This window comes from Aphelocoma coerulescens, chromosome 14 (genome assembly GCF_041296385.1).
Source record: "Aphelocoma coerulescens isolate FSJ_1873_10779 chromosome 14, UR_Acoe_1.0, whole genome shotgun sequence".
Taxonomy (NCBI): domain Eukaryota; kingdom Metazoa; phylum Chordata; class Aves; order Passeriformes; family Corvidae; genus Aphelocoma; species Aphelocoma coerulescens.
This window is the reverse complement of record NC_091028.1, coordinates 6,597,884-6,621,509: the sequence shown is the minus strand read 5'-3', so window position 1 is coordinate 6,621,509 and position 23,626 is coordinate 6,597,884. Positions and strand designations below refer to the sequence as shown.

Genomic DNA, 23,626 nt, shown 5'->3' with positions numbered 1-23,626 from the left:
TTAGTGAAGCACTGAGAAGCAGATGCAGTGTAGGCATCTTGGTGCTTCCCACTCAGTACAACTTTCTTTTAGCAAACAAGTTCTGCCAATGAACAATGTGTGAGGGGTCACTGCTAGCTCTTATCAGTCATAAGTAGTAATTGTTTTCATGTTAAAACAAATTTTATATGAAATAACATAATATTCCATTAAAGTTCATTTTACAAATAATACTAATATTGGTAAAGACAAATAGCTCACCTGTCTTCAAGATTCAGAAGGTATTTTTCTAATTATTGTTTTCAAACTTAAGGAGTCTGTCCAGCCCTTTGAATACCTAATACAGGAGTAGGTTTCATCAAAAGATCAAAATTATAGTAATCTCTAACTTATTTGAGAGTATACATCAGCTGTGTACACAGGGGTCTTTTTAGGTATATAAAATCTATTTAAAGGTAGACCACCTCAAATGTGGGGTCACATAAGATGTTCCATGTGAGGTAAGAGCTGTCATAATACACTTCCAAAATCTGAGCATCCTTTAGGTAGTACTAGGTAGTAACTGCTTGTCTGGGAGGCTCATCATGCTGTCCATAATAGATATGTGAGGCAGATTTGTGTGGCTTAGGGTGACTGAAGAGGAGGCTTCAAATGGTATTTTTAAAAATTCTGGTTTGTAAAGGCTTACTGCTTTAGTTACTAAATTCAGTGAGGATTAGGAGATCATATTTTGGCCCTAAATAAATAATGACAATTTTTGACTGTTCCTTCACTGCTGTAGGCATTAATGAATAAGCTGTGCTGGCTGTGCAGTGCTCAGGTGTTTTCTTGGGTGTTCCTAGAAGATTTTGTTAGAAATATACTAATATTTCCCAATTTGTGATGGGGGAGTGCAGCAAGGGAATAAGAGAAGCAGTCTTAAACTAGTATTTACCTGATTCAGTTCCCTGAAGTGCTGGCCTTGTGCAGGCAGTTCAGTGTGTAATGGGATTGGTATTGATACGGTGTACAGGACTGCACTGCTGTGACACAGATCTTTGTTAATAGAGCAGCCTTAATTAAAAAGTACAGAGTTCATGATGAAATTCTGTTTTGACCCTTAGAGTTAGATTTGACTAATTCAGTGATTCCCCAGAAGAAGAATTCCTCTTGGAAGCTGCATAGAAGAGTTTGGAAATACATCTAAAGATTAATTTGATATGGGAAATTGATTACAAAAGAGACAGAGACACAATCCTGGTGAATCCTGAATAGCTCTGATAATCAGAGGTGAGGTAGAAAGGAGCAATTTTGGCTGAGCTGCCTCTGGGGTGTTCCTTCTTTGCTGGGGGTTGTTTGCAGAGGAGCTGAAGTGCTGTAACAGCCTCAAGCTCCACTCAGTGATGTTGCCTCCTCTTTTTTCCATGGCAGCTAGCTCATGTCCTTTGCAAAACTGAGAGTAGCTTAAGGCCATCATTTCATGCATGACTTGGTAAATTGTGCAAGAAAGAGCACTGCCAAATGAGGAGCTATGCCAGTTTTCAATAAGAGGGCCATCTGTGACAAAATGTTTTAGCAAGTTTGAAAACAACTGAGTTCTTTCCCATTTTTACTTTGATTTCATTTAGCATGTAAGTAACTTTTCAGCCTCCCAAGCATAAATTTGTTACTGTATCCCTGTTTGCTATGCATTTTTTTGTTGAGTCAAATGTTTTCATTTCAGACCTGATCCTGTGCAGTACTGAAAAGTGACTTTGCATCAATGTCACTTTTGATTCCTGGTGGAGAGATTTGTCAGGGTAGGTGAAATTCAGATATTTGAGGCAGATAAGAAGCATATAAATAAATTGTTAGTAGTTACAGCAACAGTCCCTAAATGTAAAAGTAGTTCATTGCTGGAACTAGAAACATTTTAAAATTTGGATTTAAAGGAATTGAAAGGATTCCAAGTGAGTTTCTCTCCCTTAACCTGTAATGTCTCATTACCATTTTGTTTCATAAAATGTATGAAGTTGTGTGCAATGGAATTTTCATGTTGCTAGGATTATTGAGGAAATCTGCAATCTGCCTGAGAGATCTCTCAAATTGTCAAACTGTTGCAAAGAAGACTACCTCTATTGATAGTAGAGTGGCAATAATGTGACATATAATGTATTAAAGTATTTTTTTGACTAATTTTGGTGTAATTTCATGAGAAGAATTTTGGTTTCTTAAAGAGCATGATTATACTTAGCTTACTTAACAGTGCACTTTCTAAAAGCGAGAGGAAAATTATAGAGTTGTTTTCTGGAATCTGGAGGTTAAATTTGACTTTTAATTTAGCTGTCTAACATGTCTGAGGTTAAGCATCTTTCAGCTGGTACAGTAAAGCAAATAGAGAACAAGTTAGTGTCACTCACTAAGGAGTCAGCAACAGAGACAGAAATCTGCCTTGTGCCAGATCATCGGACCCTGCTTTGGAAACATTGCTTGTACCTGATAATTTGGCTGCTTGTTTCTGTTGGCAAGTGCTCTGTGCAACAGGTCATTTTCAGAAAGAGGAAACATTTTTGCAATTTAATGTTATTTTAGAAGGAACAGAGTAAAAAGGAAGTTCCTGACCTTTAAATATGTGTTTATGTAGGAGGCAGGCCTGGTAGGGAGAGTCCAGGTGGAAAATATCCTCAGAATGCATGATTCCAAACTTCTTGAACTTGTGTTGTAGCTGCTTTTAGAGAAGTGCAGAGCTGCCCATATGGAGAAGGCAATCATTTAGGGATCAATCCGTCTGCCTTCCAGAGCAAATGTCCATGAAAATGCTCAGTGCCCCAAGTGCGGGGATGTTAGTGTTTGTTACGCTGCTTTTGAAGTAAGTGTTCCCTTACACAAAATTTACAAGGGTTAGACACTTAAATGCAGGTTTTGTTTTCTTGTTTCTGCTGAGTGAAATTGACTTCTTACCATGTTTGCAGCTCTTTAATTTAAAACTGTGCAAATATACTTAGAGATGGACTGTGAATGTCTATTAAAGCAGCAGTCTTAATTTTACAGCATTTACCCAATTCTGTAGGCAGTAATCCACTTGAATTTGGTGAGGCTTTTGGGAAGACTATGTATGTATTGCCAAGATTTATCCCTCTGTGTTTGCACAAACTTTTAATATGTTCTATTTTAATTCTAATTTGTGAATTTGGACTGTTTTATCATGATATTTCAAAAAATTTTATGAGAGTAATTGAGGAAAAATATTTGGAAATAATGCTAAACTATTTCTAAATTTAGATTAATGAAAATAATATAGCTCTGAAGTTAGAAAGTGTGGGTATTTCTTGTATTGGTCTTTCACACCATTAGACTCAGCCAGTGTATTGTACACAGTATATTGTATACCAAGTATTTTCCAAAAACACCATGTCCCTTTTTATATTTTAAACATGTACTAATGTTAGAGCTGCAATTTTTCACCATTGTGAATTTCACTTGCATTTGAGGATTTCGAATCTGTTTTTGCTGCTGTTCCAGTAAATCTCCTGAATGATAACACTGAAATAACCCTTACACAAGGATGGAACTGCAACTTCATCTCCAGTAACCGTGACAAACATCACTGTAATATTTACAGGGGGAAAATGTGAGGGTGAAATGCAGAGATGCATTAAAACATCAAAGATTGGGAAAAAGAAAAGGCAGTTGAAGCTGCTTAATTGCTTTGCTTAGAAAAAGTAATGTAATGTCTGAGGAAGTAATCTCTAAATAAGTTAGAATGTGAGATCTTTCACAGGAGGAAAAAACCCAGGCATAGACCTATTGGGGAATTCAATGATGAGACTGTCAAGAGCAGTAAAGCTGATGTGTTGTTAAATGTCTTTGGGAGAGATTTCTCGGTGTTCTGTGTCTTAATGGAGTGAAAAGCAAACTTCAGTGAGTGGACACTTGACATTATCCTATTTGAACCCAAAAGTTTGCTCTGGTGTAGGAGTGGGGGGTCTGTCAAAACGTGTGACTTGCCTTACTCTGAAGTATTCAGTGTAGAAACGAAGATGGCTGTAAAGGATGGAGCACGGAAGAGGCCATCCCTCTGTGGTACTTAGCTGGTACATTCATTTGTGCAAAACCAAATAAGTTGTGGCAGCTAGAGCAGGATGGTGGAAAGCGAAAAGTAGGAGAGCAATGGAGTGAGGGAGAAGGCACAGTAGTGTGCAGTGGAGGAAGGTATTGGTGGGTTGTGGTGTGGGCAGGGAGGCAAGAATTGCTCTAAGGCCAGCTGGGTCTGACACCTGTGAGAGGGGAATGGGAGATGGAGAAACAGGCTCAAGGCTTTGAAATGGGGGATGTTGAAAGGAGGATGGAGCAGCAGGGATGCGCAGATGGAGCCAACTTCTACAGAGCTTTTTTGTGATACTTGGCTGTGGTCTGGAGCTTTGAGGGCTGCTTTTAGCGTGTAAGCTGCTGCTCCACATTCACTCCCCTGAGCCCCACGGCAGGGATTTCTGGTTGACAGCCCCTGCGTCAAGGGAAAGGAGAACACTCAGGGGTTTCCCGGGCTACCAACCTTTCGCTGGGGATGTTACTGCGGGGAGAACGCTCGAGTTTGCCACTCTTGTGCCCCAAACCCGGTGTTCTCGCCGTTCCCCCAGATCTGACACCCCCTCCCCCGATTGCCTGCGTCTGACTCATTCGCTGGTGCTTGTGCAAGCAGAACGGGGCGGGGGGGTGGGGTGGGGGAGAAGCCTTCAAAGTATCCGCGGCTGGTCTCGTTTAGACAAGGCGGCCGTGAGCTTCGCCCCTGCAAGGGCGGCGGTGCCGGGGGCGGCGGAGCGGGCCGGGCGCAGCCCGCAGCGCCGCGCAGGCGGCCCCGGGTGGAGCCCGCCGCACCTCCAGGAGCCCGTGCCGCCAGTCCCCGCCGCTTCCGAGGAGCCGAGAGCAGCGCGGGGGCTCCGTGCCTGCCGTCCTGGGGAACTGCTGCGGCAATATCGCAATTTAAAAAAAGGGACGAGAGGGGAAAAAAAAAAAAAAATGAAGACGCTTAAATGCCTCCTGCCAAAAGTAAAGAGCGAATTTCAGTTGCAATGGCTCTGCTAAAACTTGATCATGCGGGATTTCAAGCGATAAAGAGCTGCCGGGCTGCTATTTACTGCGGTGGGAACAAGTTGCAAGATGAAATCCAGGCGTTAAGGGACCTATTTTCCACTTCATTGTTTGCAAAGGAATCTACTGAAATGACTTTGAGGATCTTTAAACTGGAACTATGTGGAGGGAGAATGCAGTAAGTATCGCCTTTCTGGGGAGCCCGGATCGCGCCCAGCGCTGGGGCAGGGGCGCGGAGCTCTCGGCGGTGCCGGCTCCCACCGACCGGGGCTGCGCTCCGAGTTCCCCGCCAGCACCGAGGCCAGTTAGGGAATGCCGGCTGCTTTGCCTGGCGCGCCAGCGTCCTACATAGAGCAGGGGTTGCTTGAAGAGCTGTCTTCATGCATATTTACTGGGAATTGTGAATGGAAAAACCAGAGCAATAGAGCATTCCGTGGTGGGCTCTGCTAGAGTGTCGCTCTGGGTTTGTTTATGGTAAATTGGGAATGAAGCTGTTCTGTTTCAGGAGCGAAAAGAGCTTTAGCTGCGCTCCAGGTTATGCTTGTTTTGAACCTGCCAAGAAAACTCCTGCCCTTGATCATGTTAATTAGTTTGCTTCTAGCTGCTCTTTCCAGGTTGGACGTCTCTTCCCTTAGAGCTCCAAGCCGTCCATTTCACTTGGAAGCAAACGGGAGCCTAGGATTTTCCTGACCTGGATAAGATGAGGGACATATCCTGGACAGCTGTGGGCTCACGGCGCTGCTTTTAGCAAAGAGCTGAAATCTGTTTCTGAGTGAAAGGGGGGAACTTTTGAGTTTAGTCACTTTATTTCCGTTCGCATACCACACGCGCTTGAAGTACATTTCTTTTTGTCCTGTCAAATCTGCAACCTGACTAACGGCTTCTCGTCTCCTCTTCTCCCCCCGCTGTCCCGTCCCGTCCCCCGCCCCGTGTCCAGCCCCCCCTTGCCTGTCTCCCTGTCCGCGTAGCTGCCCTCCCGGGATGCGATGTCGCTCGCAGGCTGCGGCGGGGATCACGCGTGCGGCCAGCGGCGCGGAGGCCGCCCCTGAGCCCGGGCAGCGAGGAGCGCGACATGCCCGCGGTCGCGACATGTCCTGCAGCGACACCGACAGCAGCACCGGCACCTCCGGCAGCCGCCGCCGCTCCGTCTCCTGAGGCGCTGGGTACGTGCGGCCCCGCGCCCGCAGGGGGGCGCCCTCGCGCCGCGGCCGGGCTCCCGGGGCGCCGCTGAGCGCGGCACCGCTGAGCGCGGCACCGAGCCGTGCCCGCGGCGGGCCCCGGACGGGGCTCGGGGGGGCCGTGAGCCTTCCTCGGGCTCGGGGGAGAGCTGGGGCATTTGGGTCTGCTGCTCCGCCGCGCTCCGTGCCGCCGCTGCTGTGACGGCGGTCGGTGCGAGCCTGCCCTGCAGTGCAGTCGGGTAGCACAGGGGCACTGATGTGCAGTTAAATGCGCTGTCGGGTGCTCGTCTCCTGGTGTGCCCCGAAAGGAGGCGGTGATGCTGCAAGCCCGTGTCTGGCTGTGTGTTTCAGCTGCAGGCGGCTCTGACTGAGGATGGAGATAGGGCTGGCAGGATGAGAGAGGAGATCTGAAAAATGCCACCCTGATTGGACAGTCCCGCTTGTGTGTTCTGCGTGACGCTTTGCAACAAGCTTGGCTTTATGTGGCACAGGGACTCCCTTCTTGCAGCTAGCAGAGAGCCAGTCATGGGGGTGGAAATCCCTCGGGGCACAGAAACAGGGGGAGATCTTGCAGAGTCAGACCTGTTCTCCTTCTCCCTCCTTCAGATAGTTCAGATCTCTTCTGTGGCTCATCTCTCTCCCCATCCTACTCCGTCTATATTCAGCCCCCTACAGAGACTCAGTGAAGATATGAGGTAACCAATGCAGTGATGCTCATTTATGGAACATGCTCCCCTTCAACACTAGGGACAACTTTGTGTCCGAGATCAGCAGTTCTGAGCGGCTCAAGTTCTGAATGCTGCATGAGAGGAGGGAAAAGAATTAAGATGGAATATCTTGCTTTTGAATCTGTTCCAGAAATGCAGTAGGATTCCTTGAGCAGCAGCTGCCTAGGAGAGATCTTCAGAAATAAAACAGCATGAGTTTGGGATGCTCTGAGATGTAAGGAGCATGTGGACTGGGGTTTCCAGCAGACCTCTGGCTCACTTCTCTCATTTTGAGCTAAAATACCTCTCCCTCTTAGACTGTGACTCAAGTTTAAATAGATGTCCAGGATGAAGGCAAATAGGTTTGCTTTACCTGTTTTAGCACAGCAAGGTTAAAGATAAGGATGATAATGTCTTTTTTTTTAAAATGATGTCAGTCATTTTAATTTTGTTGGCTATCCAGGAAGAGTGTTAATGGGTCTTTTCTCTGAACTTCTGCATTTTTTGCCTTGCCTGTGGGAGACCCAGCTTGTAATATTGTCATTATCAAGCCAAGTTTTTGATGGGATATAAGAGGCTTAATTTGGATCTAAGGTGAAGAATGCATTATAAAAAGCTGCTAAAGTTTGCATTATGCCCAGAAGCTTTCTGTTTAAAACCTTCATTGAAGATATACAGAATATATTTTTTTTCTCTATGTTCTTCTTATGCAATGTGATCACTTTTACAGGGGATAAAGCTGGCAAAGATGAGGAAAATTGGCTGTGCTCTCCTGGTACTCCAAGCTCTTCTGGCGCCTTTGGATCTTGTTCGTGGAGCAGAGAAAAATTATCCCATCCTGAACATTGCAGTGATTCTGGGAAGGACCAAGTATATAACAGAGAGAGATATCAGAGCTCTCTGGACCAGGGAAATGTCAGCAGACCTGACTGTTGATATCAATGTAGTGACCCTTCTTGTGAACCAGACTGATCCTAAGAGCATCATAACACATGTTTGTGACTTGATGTCAGGCACCAAGATCCATGGAGTGGTTTTTGGAGATGACACTGATCAGGAGGCAGTAGCTCAGATTTTGGATTTTATTTCATCTCAGACTTCTATTCCAATTCTTGGAATTCATGGCGGGGCCTCCATGATAATGGCAGATAAGGTAGGAAAATGCATTCAGAGCTGTTGCTGTTCTAATGTACTTCATTGTGTTGGTCTCTATCATGAATAATCGCTACCAGCAGTTCAAGACAGATGCTCTTAATTGTCTCTCTGTACTTAAAAAATATATGCATAATGGTGTCTTTGATGGCTCATCAAATATTCAGAAATATTTTGGGGTTCATGCCTGAAAATCAACTTTCTAACACTAAAATCTCACTAATGAGATTTTACTATCCAGCACATTGAATGATGGTGGGTTAAAAAATTGTAATAGCTAATATGATAAATAAATGGAAAAACAAGCTCATAATAGTAGGTTCATAAAATGATTTTGAGGATAAGATGTAAAATTATAAGCAGATGTTGTGTGGTGCTTATAAGAAATAGCAAGCAATAGACTTGAATGTATTTGAGGACAACAGTAATAATAGGTCAATAATAAGCCAGACTTTAGTGATCTACTAGTCTCTGAATTAAGTAGTCTTGCACACTTGAACCAACGGCATTCCATAGATTTATTGAATTATATTTTTGCTAACTGGATACTTCTACTTTCCTACTATAGTTCAGGAAAATCCAGTAAGGGGTTGTCTGAAATATGGAGATAATGACAAATGGTTTTTTTGAAAAACATACCTTTATGTAATGTGTTGTGAGACTGGAAGAGCAAAAGTGACTCACGTCTCAAGTTCCTTAACATTGTAACAATTTTTAAGAACTCCTTGCTGGCACTGCAGCATTGATGTTGTGAGCTGATTGCTGCTGTTTCTGAAACAGGCACTGAGTGCAGGGCTGAGCTCTGGTGGGGACTCTGCCTCGCTGGAAAGTCAGAGGAGCTCCCACTGTGGTGTAAGAGAGGAGAGCTCAAAGAGGGAGTGCAGATGTGAAAAATCACTGGTTTGCCAGCACATGAGGATTTTTAATGTTAATTGTAAATTATTTCCTGGTATTTCCATACTTTAGGGTTTCTTATTCATTGACTATTATTATTTCTTATGAGTGACTTCTGAATAGTAAAGGATTCTCTGAACACATCTGGAAAGGAAGTGGTCCAGATATATTATTTTGTGAAGTAAGGGGGGAAAAGAACCAGGAAAGCGACAATGATTAGTTATGACTGAGGAATCAGCTTTGAACTTTTGAAACTTTTTACCTCTGGAAAAGACTTTTTTCTGTTGGTATAAGAGGTCTTTTTTTCTTGGTATCTTGAATGATCTTCCTTTACAACGTATCATACAAGGGCAGGACAATAAGTGTTGAATTATGGCAGAGATCCTATAAAAATGGCTCTGAAATCTTGATTGATACAGAAAGATCATTACAGTCAGTGCTGCTGTCTTCAATGCAATTGCAGTGACCAAGTTACAGAGGCAGTTATTTCATGTGCTTTTAGATTACAGTGCAGATTTACTTGTCTTTTAAAGATGGATTTATATGTATTCAGTGCTTCTCTTTGATACATATTTCACGTAACTGTCTCTGCTAGTGTAAGAAGACTTGAAGATCCCAGCCAGGGCTAAGTGATGAAGCACTGGAAGAAATCCTTACAGAATCATCTTCCCTCATGGTAGCAGATGCAGGCTGTTACTGATACAGATCTATTTTTACTTTTATATAAGAGCCTCTAGAAAATGAAACAGGGTTTTTTTTTTTTGTCTCAGTAATTTATTCCTATTTGCATTGTATGCTAGTATTATCATCATTATATCACTGTCTTTGATTTTAGGGGTTATCAGGGTTTTATTAGCAAACTTTTCTGTTGAAATTTAGTTTCTAAGGTTTCCATTTGGGAAATCAAAATCGTCTTTTGTGTGTTAAAACAATCTAACAGCAGTCTTCAGTAGCTTCAGTTGGCTGAAGGAATTGTTTGTTCATGTAACTAGTATTGCCTTAACTTTTAACCTGACCTTTGCAATGTGCGATGTCTTGCAATGGGGTTTGGAACATCACAGTAATGAGACTTGCATGTGTCACTCAATTAACCGTTCATTTAGGAATTAATTCCTGGGAGATGAAGTTGAAATTCACAGTGCTGTCATAAAAGCAGGAGAGATGAAGTCTGAGGGAGAAGGATTGCAAATATGAAATCTTTCAAGTCACTGTCAGGATTTTAGCTGGCACACATAGGTGTTGGCTGAATTGTGAAGATTATTAAGTAAGTCTCCTGTTTTGTCTCATGCATTGAGATGCCTGGCTATGCAAAAGATGCCTGGTCCCACTCCTGCTTGTGGATGTAGTGCTCTGGCACTCTAATAAGGCCATTTCATTTATGTCCTTACTGTGTGAGTTCTGTGCCAGGTGGTTATGTGGTGCTGCACTGAACTAAACTCAGGGCACAGGAATGAGAATTCATCTATAATAATGCTCTATACTGCTGAAGACTTCACTGAATGACTCAGAGGAGATAAGCTACCATATTCTCTGTGGCTAATAAATACCATGCCAATGTGAATCTTGACTAAATAGCCCTATCTGTAAAAAAAAAAAAAAAGTTCTATATTTCCAAAGATGAGATAGGCCCACACTTGGAGTTTGCAGTGATTAATGCAGGACGTAAAGCTTTTGAAGCACCGAGTCCCTGTCTGAACATCTGGGGTGAGTGATGTGTTGTCTAGACTGCCTCCTTCGCTGGCCCAGCTCAGCTTCAGTTTGCTCAGAGTTTGCCTGCACCATCTGAGGAGAGATGTTGCATGATTCAGACAATGAAAATAGACAGGCATGTGAAGCCAATCAAACTGGAATGTTTTCTGAACCTCTGTGATCTATTTCCACCTGACATCAGCTGTCAAAATCCTACCAACAAACCAATGGGACACTTTGGGGTGTATGGCACTTACCTGATCCTAACTGTGCTGCAGAGATACCCTTTGGACAGTGCCACATGCTCTGCTCCAGCTGATTTTTATCACCTGCTCTTGGCAGGAACTCTCCTGCCAGTGAACTGCTCCTTGGCTTTGGTCCCCAATTCTGCCACACACTTCAAACGTATTCAGATGTGGCATAGTCTACAGAAACAAGATGAGAACTCTCTGGGGCATCTGTGCCAGCCTGCTGTGCATCAGCATCCCTTGGAGGATGCTGAAAACAGACTGACTGTTTATTCATCTCGTATCTCTTGACATTTGAGACATCTCAACACAAACATTACTTAGGAACTGTTTTCTGACTTGAGCATTTGATTTCAAACATAGTTACCTTTGTTTCACCACATGCTATGATTATAATGATAGTAATTGTGATACTTTTTTAAAAAAACAGAACATCATGGTTAGTTCTGTGTGAAGGCTTCTTCACATGTGGGAAAAAATGCCCTACATATTTTAAGTACATCCAGGAATATTTAGTGTCTCTGAACCAGACTACTTTTGCCTATTGCAAACCTAAATCTTCCCAGAAGTCTTTCTGAAAGACGTAATTTGAGGCATTTTATTGTTGTGGAAGCACTCACTTATAACACATAGTCAGGAAATGTTAAAGGTGAGGGTAATTTTCCAGCGGGCTATCACAAAGTGATACTTCTTGAAACAGATCTGGGAATGTTATGCAAAGTAACTAACTGCTTTTCTAAAAGGTAAGTTTTATTGCCTAATGATTCTATGAGAGCTGTGGAAGTTAGACAGGATTGCTGGAGGTTGTCTAACCCAGCCCTAGCTCTGTGATGAGCTAATATCAAAATCTGATCTTTCAGTCAAGTTTTGAATATCTCCCTGGAAGTAGATACCACAGCCTCTCTGGGCAACCTGTTTCAGTAATTAACCTCTCTCACCATGCAAATATTTTCATTTTATCTCATTAGAATTTCCCTTGCTACCACAGGCTCTTGTTCTTTTGCTGTGAATCTGAGTCCAACTCTGTCTCAGTGCAGTTGCAGGCTGCAATTATACCGCTCCTTACCTGTCGCTTTCCTGGGGAAAGAGTTCCTTCAGCCCTTACTTGACTTGCAGTCCTTTGGACTCGCTTGGATATATTGGTGTCTTGTATGGAGAGACCCCAAACAGGACAGGGGACTGCAGATAGGGCCTCGTGAGTCCTGAGAGAGGAACAGTCCCTCCCTGGAGCAGCTGCTGTGCTGCTGCCGCCGCAGCCTCGTTAGGCTGTGCCACCGAAAGGGAGCACTGCTGACTCATGTTCAGCCCATCCCATGGGTCCCCCATGCCCTGTAGCTCTGCCGGGATAGTTCATAATTAAGGCATCTCATTTCTAATAAGCACTGAGTAAAACTGTACTTTGAAATCTTTCCTTCTTTTGGTGGTGATTTTTTAGGTACTTTACGGAAATACTTGCAGATGTGTTTGCATTACTTGTCACTTTCACCTCATTATAGGTATAGCTGGAATTGCTTTGTTTTAGCTCATCTGAGATGGAAAAAACTATGCTGGACTTGTGCAAACCAGAGCTCTAAGCAACTGTGATCAGAGCCCACCCAGACTCCTGGCTCTGGAGCATTTATGCTCTTATCTGTATGTGACTTTGTTCATGATCTTAAAGTTCCTCCACACATCCTCCAGCTTCTTTGCCAAATGTCTTCTTGCTGCTAAAGGACCAAAAAAGTTCAAAAGTCTCACTTTACTTTTGTACTATGTGTAAGTGTGCTTCAACTATTAATGATTTCAAAATTGTTTGATGGAGATGGTGGGGAGGGTGTTGTATTTGTTTTTTTATTGTAGAATCTTTTCTGGAGGTCGTATTACCTAGAATGTGCTCATTAATTCATATGTCTGCCATATGTATATGTAGATTTCTGTCCTGCCTGTTTAGTTGGCTTGTAAAAGCAGTTCTGTATTTCATTATAGAAAATCGCAAATTTAAGTTTTTCTATAATAACAACTTTTTATCCCCATCCTTACTGATGGCTGATGCCAACATGTGTATGGCACTACACGTCTGAGCGTGATATTCACTTTGGCTTTGTTACTGCAAAAGACTGAAAGATTAAACTGTAGGTTAATAAATACTTTTGTGCAAAAATACCAGTATTCATATAACTGGTGTTTCAGGTCTAGACACAGTAGCTTGCACTACTACATAGTCTGTTGCACACAATATTTCCAGCTTCTGACTCATTTAAAGAAGCAATTGAATTTGATTTTCTTCTCTTCTAGCTGTACGAAGGCCCCTATGGGAAGAATAACCTTCAGATATTCTAATTTTTATTTTGAGCTGCAATAAAAATGTAGCATTGACCTCCTTGCAAATCTGTGTTTATTTGTCCATATCCATGAAAGCCAATCTATATGTACTTTTTTAAGAAAGTCTTGTACGTCCATAAGATTTTTAGAACTAGAATGTAATCTGTGGTAGTATCTTTTACACACACATGCTGTGATCAGTGGTATTAAATGGTTAAAAATGTGCATGAGATTTGTCTTACTGAGGTGAATGAAGTGAGTGGATATAGTATCCCGTGTTTTTCCTCCTCAGGAGGCAGTGCTGTGTGAGGGTGAGGTGGTTTGGATAGTGCCTGCTGGTTTAGGCATTGCTATTCCTGTACTGGCATGGCTGGGAGAAAGTAGAGCTCCAGCAGCTGCTGCATTTGCTGCTTTCAGCTGGGTCTTGGAACTCAGAGGAGCATTTTATCAATGATGTGAGCTTTGCTTTCTTGCTCTCTTTCTCCCAATCTTTTTTTCTAAAGGGTTTTTCTAGCTATTTCTGAGGCGATGATACTATTCCTCATTCTCTTGTCCACATAAGTTTATCCCTCTTAATTCGGTGAAGGAAAACATGGATGGATTTCTGGAATACTGCAAGAGTAGATTTGAACTGTCATTCTTATGGAGCTCAAGGGAGGGATATTTATTTTAATTTTCCAAAGTAAAAGGAAGGTGGTTTTGAAAAGATAAGGAATTTCTGTAACTAATGAGCAGGTTGTAGGACATGGAAGTCTTTTAGAGTTTACTTGATTTTTCATTCAGTTTAGGTGTGGGTAAATTCCTGTTATTTTAGTTTGCTTGAATTTACAGCTGCAGCTGAGCTGAGGGTGCAGGGTTGGTTTCTATGCACCACTCATTTAGGAGAGAGGAGTGCTTGGCTTCACTTTAGTCCTTTGCAGTAAGCTATACATTTTCATCTCAAAGGTACTGTTTTCTTTCTCTACAGACTGTTCTTACAGCTCTTGAAAATAGATATCCTTAAGTGTCTTTGTTTTGAGCAACATCATCTTAAACCTGCTAGCAAGTCCCTATTGTAGATCTCCTATGCAATCTCTCCAAGCTATTGCCTGCCTATGGGTAGTTATAACACAGCAGACTCCTGAGCTGTGAAAGTAGGACACAAGACCTTCAGCATAATTTTCTGCTTGCAGACGTTCCTGGTGGCATCTTTGGAATTTGTTTTCCCAAGAACATTCTCAAATACAAAATTAAAAAATACTCCTTTTAAACTATAAAATAATTATAGGCTGTTACAAAATACATGGGAAGTTTCTGGCAATCAGAATATATCCAGAGAATGTACCTGAAAGTATAAAATTATGCAGTGTACAGAACAGAAGGGCTTTGATATAATGTCAAACACATATTTTGTTTCATCTATTAATTATTTTTGAGGATGCTTAGATTATTTGAATTGACAGTTCATTAGTGTGTTTAGTCACTTATTTGAACTAACCATTTAATTTGAAGAATTTATTTATGAGTTTTTTTGATCTTTCTTGGAAGACTCTGGGGTAGATCTACCTACATGGTGATGGTACAAAGGGCTTTGTATAGATGCACGGAAAAACTTTGCTGGCTGTAGCTTTTATTTTTTACAAATCTGTGGTCATCTGGTTTGTGTGTACTCTTTCTCTTCCACTCTGCCCTGGAGCTATGAAGTTGTGTGGATTTTACTGACGGAGCCCAGCCTGGATTGTCTCCACACCATCTGTCACCATATTGTTTGTTTAAATCCTTGAGATATTTTCTTCTGTACTTCACTGAAATAAATACATAAAGCTGCAGCAGCATCATTGGCTATTTATATTAGTTTTAGACTTAATGTCCTTAAGAGAAAACCACCGTGCTTGTAACTGAGGTGCAGAAGCTGGAGGCACAGTTTGTGAAACTGGATGTGGTTTAATTCTCTGAGTGCAGAGCTCCAGTTCCTCAGTGTGTTCACCCTGCAGCCTGGGGCCCCTCTGCCTTCTCAAGGGGGACAGCCAGCTGGGGCTCTCATGGCCCTGGAGAGACAATGCTGCTCATGGGTTATGCTCTGGTCTCCCCTCTCTTTCGAGGAAAGCGTTTTGTGCTCTTCAGTAATTGTGGGATGTATCTTCCTCTGTCCTGAGACTTGATATTCTGGGTCAGGGGAAAGTTGAAACTTGCAGGCTCTGTGAAACTAGACTAAGGCAATAAGATTGGTTAGAAGGGGGAATGTTTTGGAGAGAAATTGAAGGGTGCAGAAGAAATGTAGTATAAAAGCTGAAAAACCAACAGGAAAATGAGTTTTGCTGATATGCAAATGTGATATTCCAAGTTGCAGGTGGAGGTTGCTTGGTGCCCAGCAGCTTTAAGTTTGTGATACACAGTTAACATTGTCTCCTTTCCCTACAGCAGTTTCCCCTGTTCTTTCCATGCACATGAAGCTTAAGTGATCAAAAAGCCTCAGTGTTTGGAAAGAGAAGGAGGTTCTAGGTGTACAAGTTGTCTCTTATTTGGGGAAGAGCAAAATTCCTCTGGAGAAAGGTCTGTCCTTTCTGGGACTCAGCCACGAGGGATCCTGGGCTGAGTGGTACACAGGGTTTCCTGATCAACCTTTGTGAATGATTTAAACCTCTTGAAGAAGGAACAGTTTCTAGTCCAAACTTGTGACTAAGGTTTTATTTGAATACAAATTCTTTCACCTCCACTTGCGGATTAAAAAAATCATTCATAAACATATATATGTAGATGGTTTGTGTAATCTGTTTCTATTCCCTTCCCCTCTTCAACAGCTACAGAGACTGAACTAAAATTAGGAAATCTAGCAAAACATCTGAGGTCAAACTGGTCATAAACTTCTAGAGCATAGCAAAAACTCCATTTGATTGTGCGTTGGTCAATCTTGCTTAGCAAGATTAACGTGTTTGGACAGGGGCAAGTTCAAAGCAGACATACACTTCCTTCTGGCTGTAATACACAGAAACCCATCAAAAGGCTCTGGATGAGATTTGACTAAAAACACTGTAGTATTCTGCATACAGCTCCAAAACAATCTCCATTTCTTTTTTATGTCATCTTTTGTTTCATATTTGGGCATGATCAGACCTGAGAATTTGAGGTCTGGATTTTTTTTTTTTGTATATATGCAGGTTCTTCTCCCTGCTTTCTCCTGGATTCCCTTGCTGAAGGTGGAGAAGGAAAGATGAGATAAAAACAGGTGGTAATCTTCATGCTTTTGATATTTTTCAAGTACATTAATTTATCTGCTCCCCAGGATGGAGCCTACAGGTACTGGTGCTTTGGTGTGCTGTGTTGGCTGACAGTAGTGTCATTTCCCAGTAGGATCACATACACCCATTTTGGAGTAGCTTGGATAAGGTAGATTTTTTTCAGATCGAGACTATATATCTTTATGTATCCCTTGATTTGGGTTTTGGCTAAGCTCTCTTGGAGAGGTGCTTCCAGATGACTCCTTGGTTGGTGTTTTGGGCTTCCTGTCTCCATCACAGGTTTGGGAAAGTAATTACCTTCTAGGCTTTTAAGGAAGATAGGCTGAATTGTTTCATTGTCACAAGTTCCTTGCTGCAGCAGACTGAGAACACCAACCCTGGTCTTGCTCCATGGCCTCTGCTCAGTGTTTGTGGCTATTTATAACCTGCCTTTTGTGCATCTCTCAGCAAGATACTTCTATAAACGTGTTTCATTAAAAGGATTTTTGGGTGGGTGGAAAGCTCCTTATCTTCTTTTTTTTTTTTTAACTTTTCTTAACAGTGGTAGTTTGTTTTTAGCATCCTAACTTTTGGTTCAAGATTTCTGTAACTATTGCTACAAAGTTTTGTCTATTTGTGCTGAGCAGTTTGCCTCTCCACGTGACTAAATTAGCAATAGGACTGCTTTGTTTTCACTGCATTGATTTTGTGTCTAGTGGAAACACACTGTGTATGTAGAACCACTATGAAAGAAGAAAGGGCAGGGATTTTATAGCCACCTTTCAGCTCAACAAAATGTGCAACACAACTAGGTATGGCAGAAAATAGAATTAAGGTAATCTGTTCTAAGTAACAAGTTGCTTTCAGGAGTTACAGAAACATATAATTACCAGAAAAATTGCATGTTATTTTTTGTGTGTGAGGCTAATTAAGAGTTCTGAGTAAATTGTGTGGCATAGGCATCAGAGCAATGTGAAGTACCTAATTGCAACAAGATAAGGCTTGTGAATTCCTCATAAGAAAACAGATGCAAGAATTATGAGAAGTGTCTGTATTCTAGTCAAGTATCATTTAGGATGGTCTGGTTTATTTTCAGCAGTCACTCTATAGGAAGCAAGCTAACTGTCCTTTATTTTGTTTTGATGTGTTTGCCATCCTCTCCTCTCTCCTTTATTTGCATTTTTGCTACTGTTACCTGCAAAAAGGCTGACATTTCCTTTTCTGGAATCTGGGTTCCAGAGAAAGATGTTGTGGATGGCTCAGCCACTTAGTATGTGAAGCTTTATCCCCGAACTATGTAACAGCAAGCTGGTACTGAAGTTGTAAAAAGAAGTACTTGCTTTCTTTTAGACTGGATTTTCCTTACCCAGCCCATTGTCTGTCAACCTCCTTCACCCAAAAAAATAATTGTAATTGGAGCAAATAAAAATTCCTTGGGGTCCCAAGAACAAAGCAAAAACTATGAATGTAAGCCAAATCTATTCCTATGTAATAGGCAGGAAATAGAGGAAAGGAATATAAACTGAACCAGGTGAGCTAGGGCAGTGCTGGTGGGGAGCTGAGGTGGTGATAAACCAGAAATAAAAATTACTGATGGAGGTGACCTGTTGTGAAGAAAACAGTATGAGAAAACCAGAATTACTCAAAATTCTGAACAGTTTACATCTCTGTCTCTTCAGGCTTCCTGCCCTTGGGATTTTGTGCAATCCTTTTCAGTCCTAAGTCATTCCTTCTGCATTCATTGACTACTTTACATACTTGTACAGGGAGGTGCTTGCTTTTCCTGTTGCAGTGCAGGGAGTCTGGGCTGTAGTAAACCATCTGGAAATTGATATATTGGAGTGTCTACTTGTATCCATTCTAATGCAATTTAAAATTTCCCTACTGCTCTTGTTTTTTCCTTTAGTATAGTCTCTGAGACAGGGTCAGTCTCTTATAAGCTTTCCTGAAATAAAATCCTCCCGTCATTTTGCTGTGCACTGGCTGGCTACTGATGCTGTTCTGTGTAAGCATTCATTTCTATAAAAAATGGAAAGAGTTTTCAATAATTCTCTGATTTGTAGTAATATAAGTACTTTTTTATGTATGTTCACTCTTTTCAGGTGCTTTGTGGGAGTACCTACTACCTTGTACTTTTTAGGAACTGGAGTCTCAAAATATATTCATAATTCCCTTTTATGATTTAATTCAATTCTGAATTTCATATCTCCTATTAGGGCCTTTAGAATACTTGTGGACAGGACAGACTGACAGGAAAAAAAATACAAAAGCAAACTTCTTCCCACAGTGTTAGGTGGTTGCTGGTTCTGCTGTGTCCCCTGTATGTGAATGTGTTTAGCTGTTACTTTAAAAATCCTGTTCTGAGACTCAGGTTCACTGGCACTTACCAGCTAAATTGTTCTTATGTGCACTGAACAAAGTTATGGATCCTGAGTGACATAAATCCTGATGTTGTCTAAGTGAGTGGCTATATCATGAGGTTGAAAATGAGCAGTGTCTGCAGACAACAGAGCACGGGGAAGAGCCAGGCAAGGATAGCCTTGGCTCTTTGTGGGGTGAGCTTATTTGTGGAGGGGAAAATACAAGTTACATAATCCCCTCCACACCTTGGGTTTGGTAAAGACAAAAAATGATCTTCATTGCTATTTCCAGATATACTTATCCTGTCATTTTTACCAGTCTCAACAACTGCAAAAATAATGTCACACTTTTTCTAACCTTTCTCAGGCTTCAGGCTCACAATCTCTTGCATTCCTGTTGTTCTTTGCTATCCATCACTACTTCATAGTATAAGAGTAACTGAAATATTCCAATGATCACTGAAAAAATGACACTAAATAGATGACTTAGGACAGGTGCAAATAATAAAAGAAAAATCACATTATAATATCCTGATCAGTTGCTCAGTACCTTCTCACTATATACAGATATTTTCAGATTCCCAGTTTCTCATAAAAACACATTGCATGATCTCTGAATAAAAATTCAAATGAATATGTGGGAAGTTTATGTGGACCCAGCTGTCACCTGCAGTATGTGTGTCTTTACTGGTTGTTGAAAGTCTTACCAATCCTTAGTGTGCTTGTTTAAATTGTTTTATGTTATTCTTTTTGGTTCCTTCCTGGTATGGGATGACTCCTGGCTTAAGAGAAGCTTGTTTTTGATTTACTTTTTTCACAGTATGAGGCAGCGATCTTAAAACTAAAAAAAAACCTTAAAACTAAAAAAAAAAAAAGTGAGATATTTTAGGCAATAATAAAATGTAACAGCCCACCTCAGCAGTCCTTATTCCAGTGTAGGTCCTATTGATTTGTTTAAGCTGCAGTGGAGCCCTCAGTGGACACTGCCTGAAAGCAGTGGGAATCTTAAGCTAAAGTAAGAATGAACTTTGCTCATTTCCCATACACTACTGCATTTTTTAACTGTATAAAGTAGGTTATAGGCATTCAAAACCTTAGTTTTAAATAAGTTATGCAGAAAAAAGCTCTCTAGGTCAGCAAAGGCACTTCTAAAAGCTGAGTAGCATACTTCCACTAGGAAAAGATAGCATGCAGGTCATAGACAAGTCTACATGGAAAGCAAAAATCCTGCTTGTGGGATCCTGACTTTGGTGTGATTGATTTCAGTGGGAAGTAAAGGACGAAGAGCAAGTGCAAAGTAAGCAAATGCTTTAAATATTTAGTTCTTTAATGCTTATTTAATTGCTTTTCCTGAAGATTTGAATGCTGCCATGTAAAGAGATAACGGAGGGGGTTTTTCCTTTCAAAGGAGGGGGCTTAGTATGTTCTTTATGTAACAGTCATAAAGATGCAGACATATTCTCTTAATAGCTGAGATGGAAAGGCCAAGCACACAATAGACTTAAAGCATTTTCTGCTTAGAAGAGCAATCTGTAGTTAAAGGAATGATTTGGTTTGTTAAGGGCTGCGCTTGGGGTGTTCTCTCATGACATGCTGGATTGCTAGTGAAATACCCTGTTGACAAGCTCGTTGGTTTTGAGTTAAACCTGATAAACTTCATTTTCATAGTTAGATTTCTGTCTTACTGGGTCATTTTGCGGTTTCATTTGCATATTCCACCCAGTTAAAAGTTCTGGTATTTAAACAGCTTTTCTAGCTCAGCTCAGATGGTGGAATATTTTCCTTCTTAACAAGCATTCTAGTTTGTATTAAAAAAAAAATTCTCCTTCCCTTAGTTTCTTTTCAAATCAAGTATGTACAGTAAGCTTGGCTCCCTATTGAGCTGGTTTAATCATTTGTTTTTTCCATCTGCAGAGAGCCAGTTCCCAAAGGAACTTCAAAGAGCCTTGCCTGAGTAAAAGCTTCCAGCTTTGGAGCACAAAGATTACAGAAATATGCTTATGCAACTGCTTGAAACCTCTGGCTATCTTGACATGGAGAATACAACTGAATATTTCCCTCTATTATTCTGTTACTATAGACCTTAAATATTTGTAACTGAGAGTTTTGCTGCCACTTTGCTTTTGCCTCCCGTGGTGACTGCACAGTGTGATGTGTTACACAAGTGCACAGACATGGCATTTGTAGGCTCAAGGGGATCACTGGTGTTCTGGGTCTTGAAGTGATCTCCTATGTAACTCCAACAAGAAGACAAAAATTCAGCCTTGATGTGAATGGTCTGTAGACAAGTCTGAAGACTTGCAGCAGCAAATGCAGACTATTTGTAATGTTATAGATTTCTGCAGGCTTTAATCAAATGATGAAGAGGCTTCAAGTGAAATGGCTCCTGGGAGAGTGGTAACCTCCCTTCTTCATTTAAAAAATTTTCTATGTTGACATATGTAATCTCTGTTTGCTGAAAATAAAGTCAATCCCCTGCCCAATAGAGATAGATAGCTATGGGATGCATATTTCATGTCTAATGTGTATGTAGTGTTTTTGAGTGCAGTAACAGATTTAAAGTAGTTAAAATTGTGTGTTTGTGAGGATCTGCTTCATATTAAGGTCAATATAAAAAATTTACTTTATTTCAGTGTCTTCCTCACTAGTGACTGTACCTTATTCATGACATTCCAGTCCAGTGGTTGTCATCATAATTTTGGAGAAAAGCTGATTTTTTTTTCATTTTTTCCCTTTTTTTTTTGACAAAACGATCTGAAAATCAGTGTGTCTGGGATTTGTCCCAAATTAATTTCCTATGGAGGGAAGAGTTACGAGTTTGGTCTCAGTACAACGACTCTTTTGGATTATAATATCTGTCAATAGAAATGCACGACTTTGGTTTTAACTGAAGCTATTTAAAATCTTAATTTTTGGCTTAATCGAATCCTTACCACAAGTAAATCTAATTCTGGCATACTATTTCAATTGCACAGACTTTCATTTCTGACTAAGGATTGGAAGGATTAACCCAGATTTTAGCAGCTCTCTCCATGACTGAGTGGATAGGATTAAAATCTCTGCTGCTCACTGTGGCTCTTTATTCAAGTTTTTGATTAGTTATGTCTGTTGACCAGGATGGGAAATTTTTTGAGGTTAAGACTACAGCTAAAAGAAGTATGGTGAATTCACTGGATTGCATTGTATTTTGATTAAAAGTACAGCCCAAACATGCTTTGCCTGTTTGCAGGACCATGATTTATAGTTTAGTATATTCTAGATTAATTTTGTAGTCTGAAGTATTAATAAATTTATCATCTTTTAGGCTGTAGAAAGATATGTTTTAGAAAAAAATAATTGGGTAAAACAGGAATGGCATTAACAAAATTGTAACATCTTCTAAGGACTGGCTGAATGCACCAAAAGTTTTTGGGCCAGAAGCTGGAAGGATGTTCCTGTATTTCATTTCTATCAGTGCAGCTATTAGAAATAGACACAATTTCACTATGCAGGAAATAGAGAAATTTCTGGAATACTGTCTGCAATTAGGCTCCTACCTTCTAAAAAGCCCTGGCCCAGTCATGAGCTTAGAAATTAGTTACTTCAGTGACCAGGGAATGAAAGTCTCACCTCCAGGGGATGAGGTGAGTTGGTTTTGTTTAATCTAGTAAAAATGAGCCTGGGAGGAGGATATGGTGGCTGGGTGCAGGATGAACAAAAACTGATTAAACAACATAAAATGAGTCAGAGGACTGAAACTTAGGTGGGAAATTGAAAGTGGTGAATGGTATTTAGATGGAAAATGAAGAAGCTCAGGAATGGCAAGAAGCTGGTTGGTGTTGTGATGGAAACCTTTCAATGAAGAAGGATGAGCATGTTCTTTTCAGCATGTTCTTTCTAATTCTACATTCTTCTTTACATTTACAAAATGCTTGAGATTGAGAAAACCATGCAACACTATAATATTGCCTCCAAATCTAGGCAGGCTTATATAAATGTTAGATTGGGTAAAGGTGAAGTGGGAGGAGTAGGATCCTGGTGTGCTTCTCACCAGTCAAGGACTGTGCTCATCAGACTTGGAAAGACAGACTGGCCTTGGGATTCCTGATGGAATATGGTGAACTATGTTTTAAAATTTTTTAAAGCCTCATCTCCTAGAAAAGAATATACATTTAATTTCTGGGGAAATGTTATCTTCACCTTTTTATGTGAAGCAGCAGAACTTGACTTTTCTTTGGGTATTTCTGCCTTTTTGTATTTTGTTCTTTTGTGCCTCAGGCAGCAACAGAATTCTCAAGAGAGATGTGATGAAGATGTACTCTCCACTTGGAAAAACGGTGCTGTTTGCTGCTTGTCATCCTGGTCTATTAGGGAAAAAGAACCGGTTAATAGCCCTGGAGCTACATGGTTGGAAGGTTACAGTATCCATTACAGAACCCTTGTGAGTTCTGTGCTCTAGTCCCAGCCTAAGCTGAGAGTGATGATGTCTGCATGTCAGACATGCTGAGCAGTGCTTTATATGACCTAAATTTGTGGGCAATCTGGGTTGCAGTTGCAGCTGGACACCCAAAATATTATGGGTTTTTAATGTCTGTGCTGGACATTTGTTGCAATTCTGTGGTGGTATTTCTGTCTAAATAATCAGGTGTTCTAGACCAACCAACTGTTTTTGACATGGAAAAATATCTTGGTGAATATTCTGACTTTCATTTAAAACTTTGTTTCATGGGCTAAAATATTTTTTTAGTTTTTTCTTTTGCTCTGGAGAAAGGGTTCCTAGTGGTTGCCATGACATGCAGGGGAGTGTGCCATGGGCTAATACATATGCAGTGAATATAATGAGGTGATGATAATGTGATTATTGTAAGGAATCTGGTCAAGGGAGTAGAAATTGCT

The 23,626-nt window shown here is 41.0% G+C and overlaps 1 protein-coding gene across 4 annotated transcripts in view; it reads left to right on the top strand.

Moving 5' to 3' along the window:
* The window catches only part of GRIN2A (glutamate ionotropic receptor NMDA type subunit 2A), a 184,348-nt gene that overhangs the window by 21,109 nt on the left and 139,613 nt on the right, over window positions 1–23,626 (top strand). For 3 of the 4 annotated variants that reach the window (XM_069029955.1, XM_069029954.1, XM_069029952.1), the window contains 2 exons: window positions 5,963–6,188; window positions 7,641–8,063. In XM_069029955.1, the coding sequence (XP_068886056.1) occupies window positions 7,659–8,063 (405 nt within the window). In that variant the 5' untranslated portion in view covers window positions 5,963–6,188; window positions 7,641–7,658. Of the gene's footprint in view, window positions 1–5,144; window positions 5,204–5,962; window positions 6,189–7,640; window positions 8,064–23,626 lie in introns of all 4 variants that reach the window. The other variant, XM_069029953.1, reaches the window with a different exon arrangement.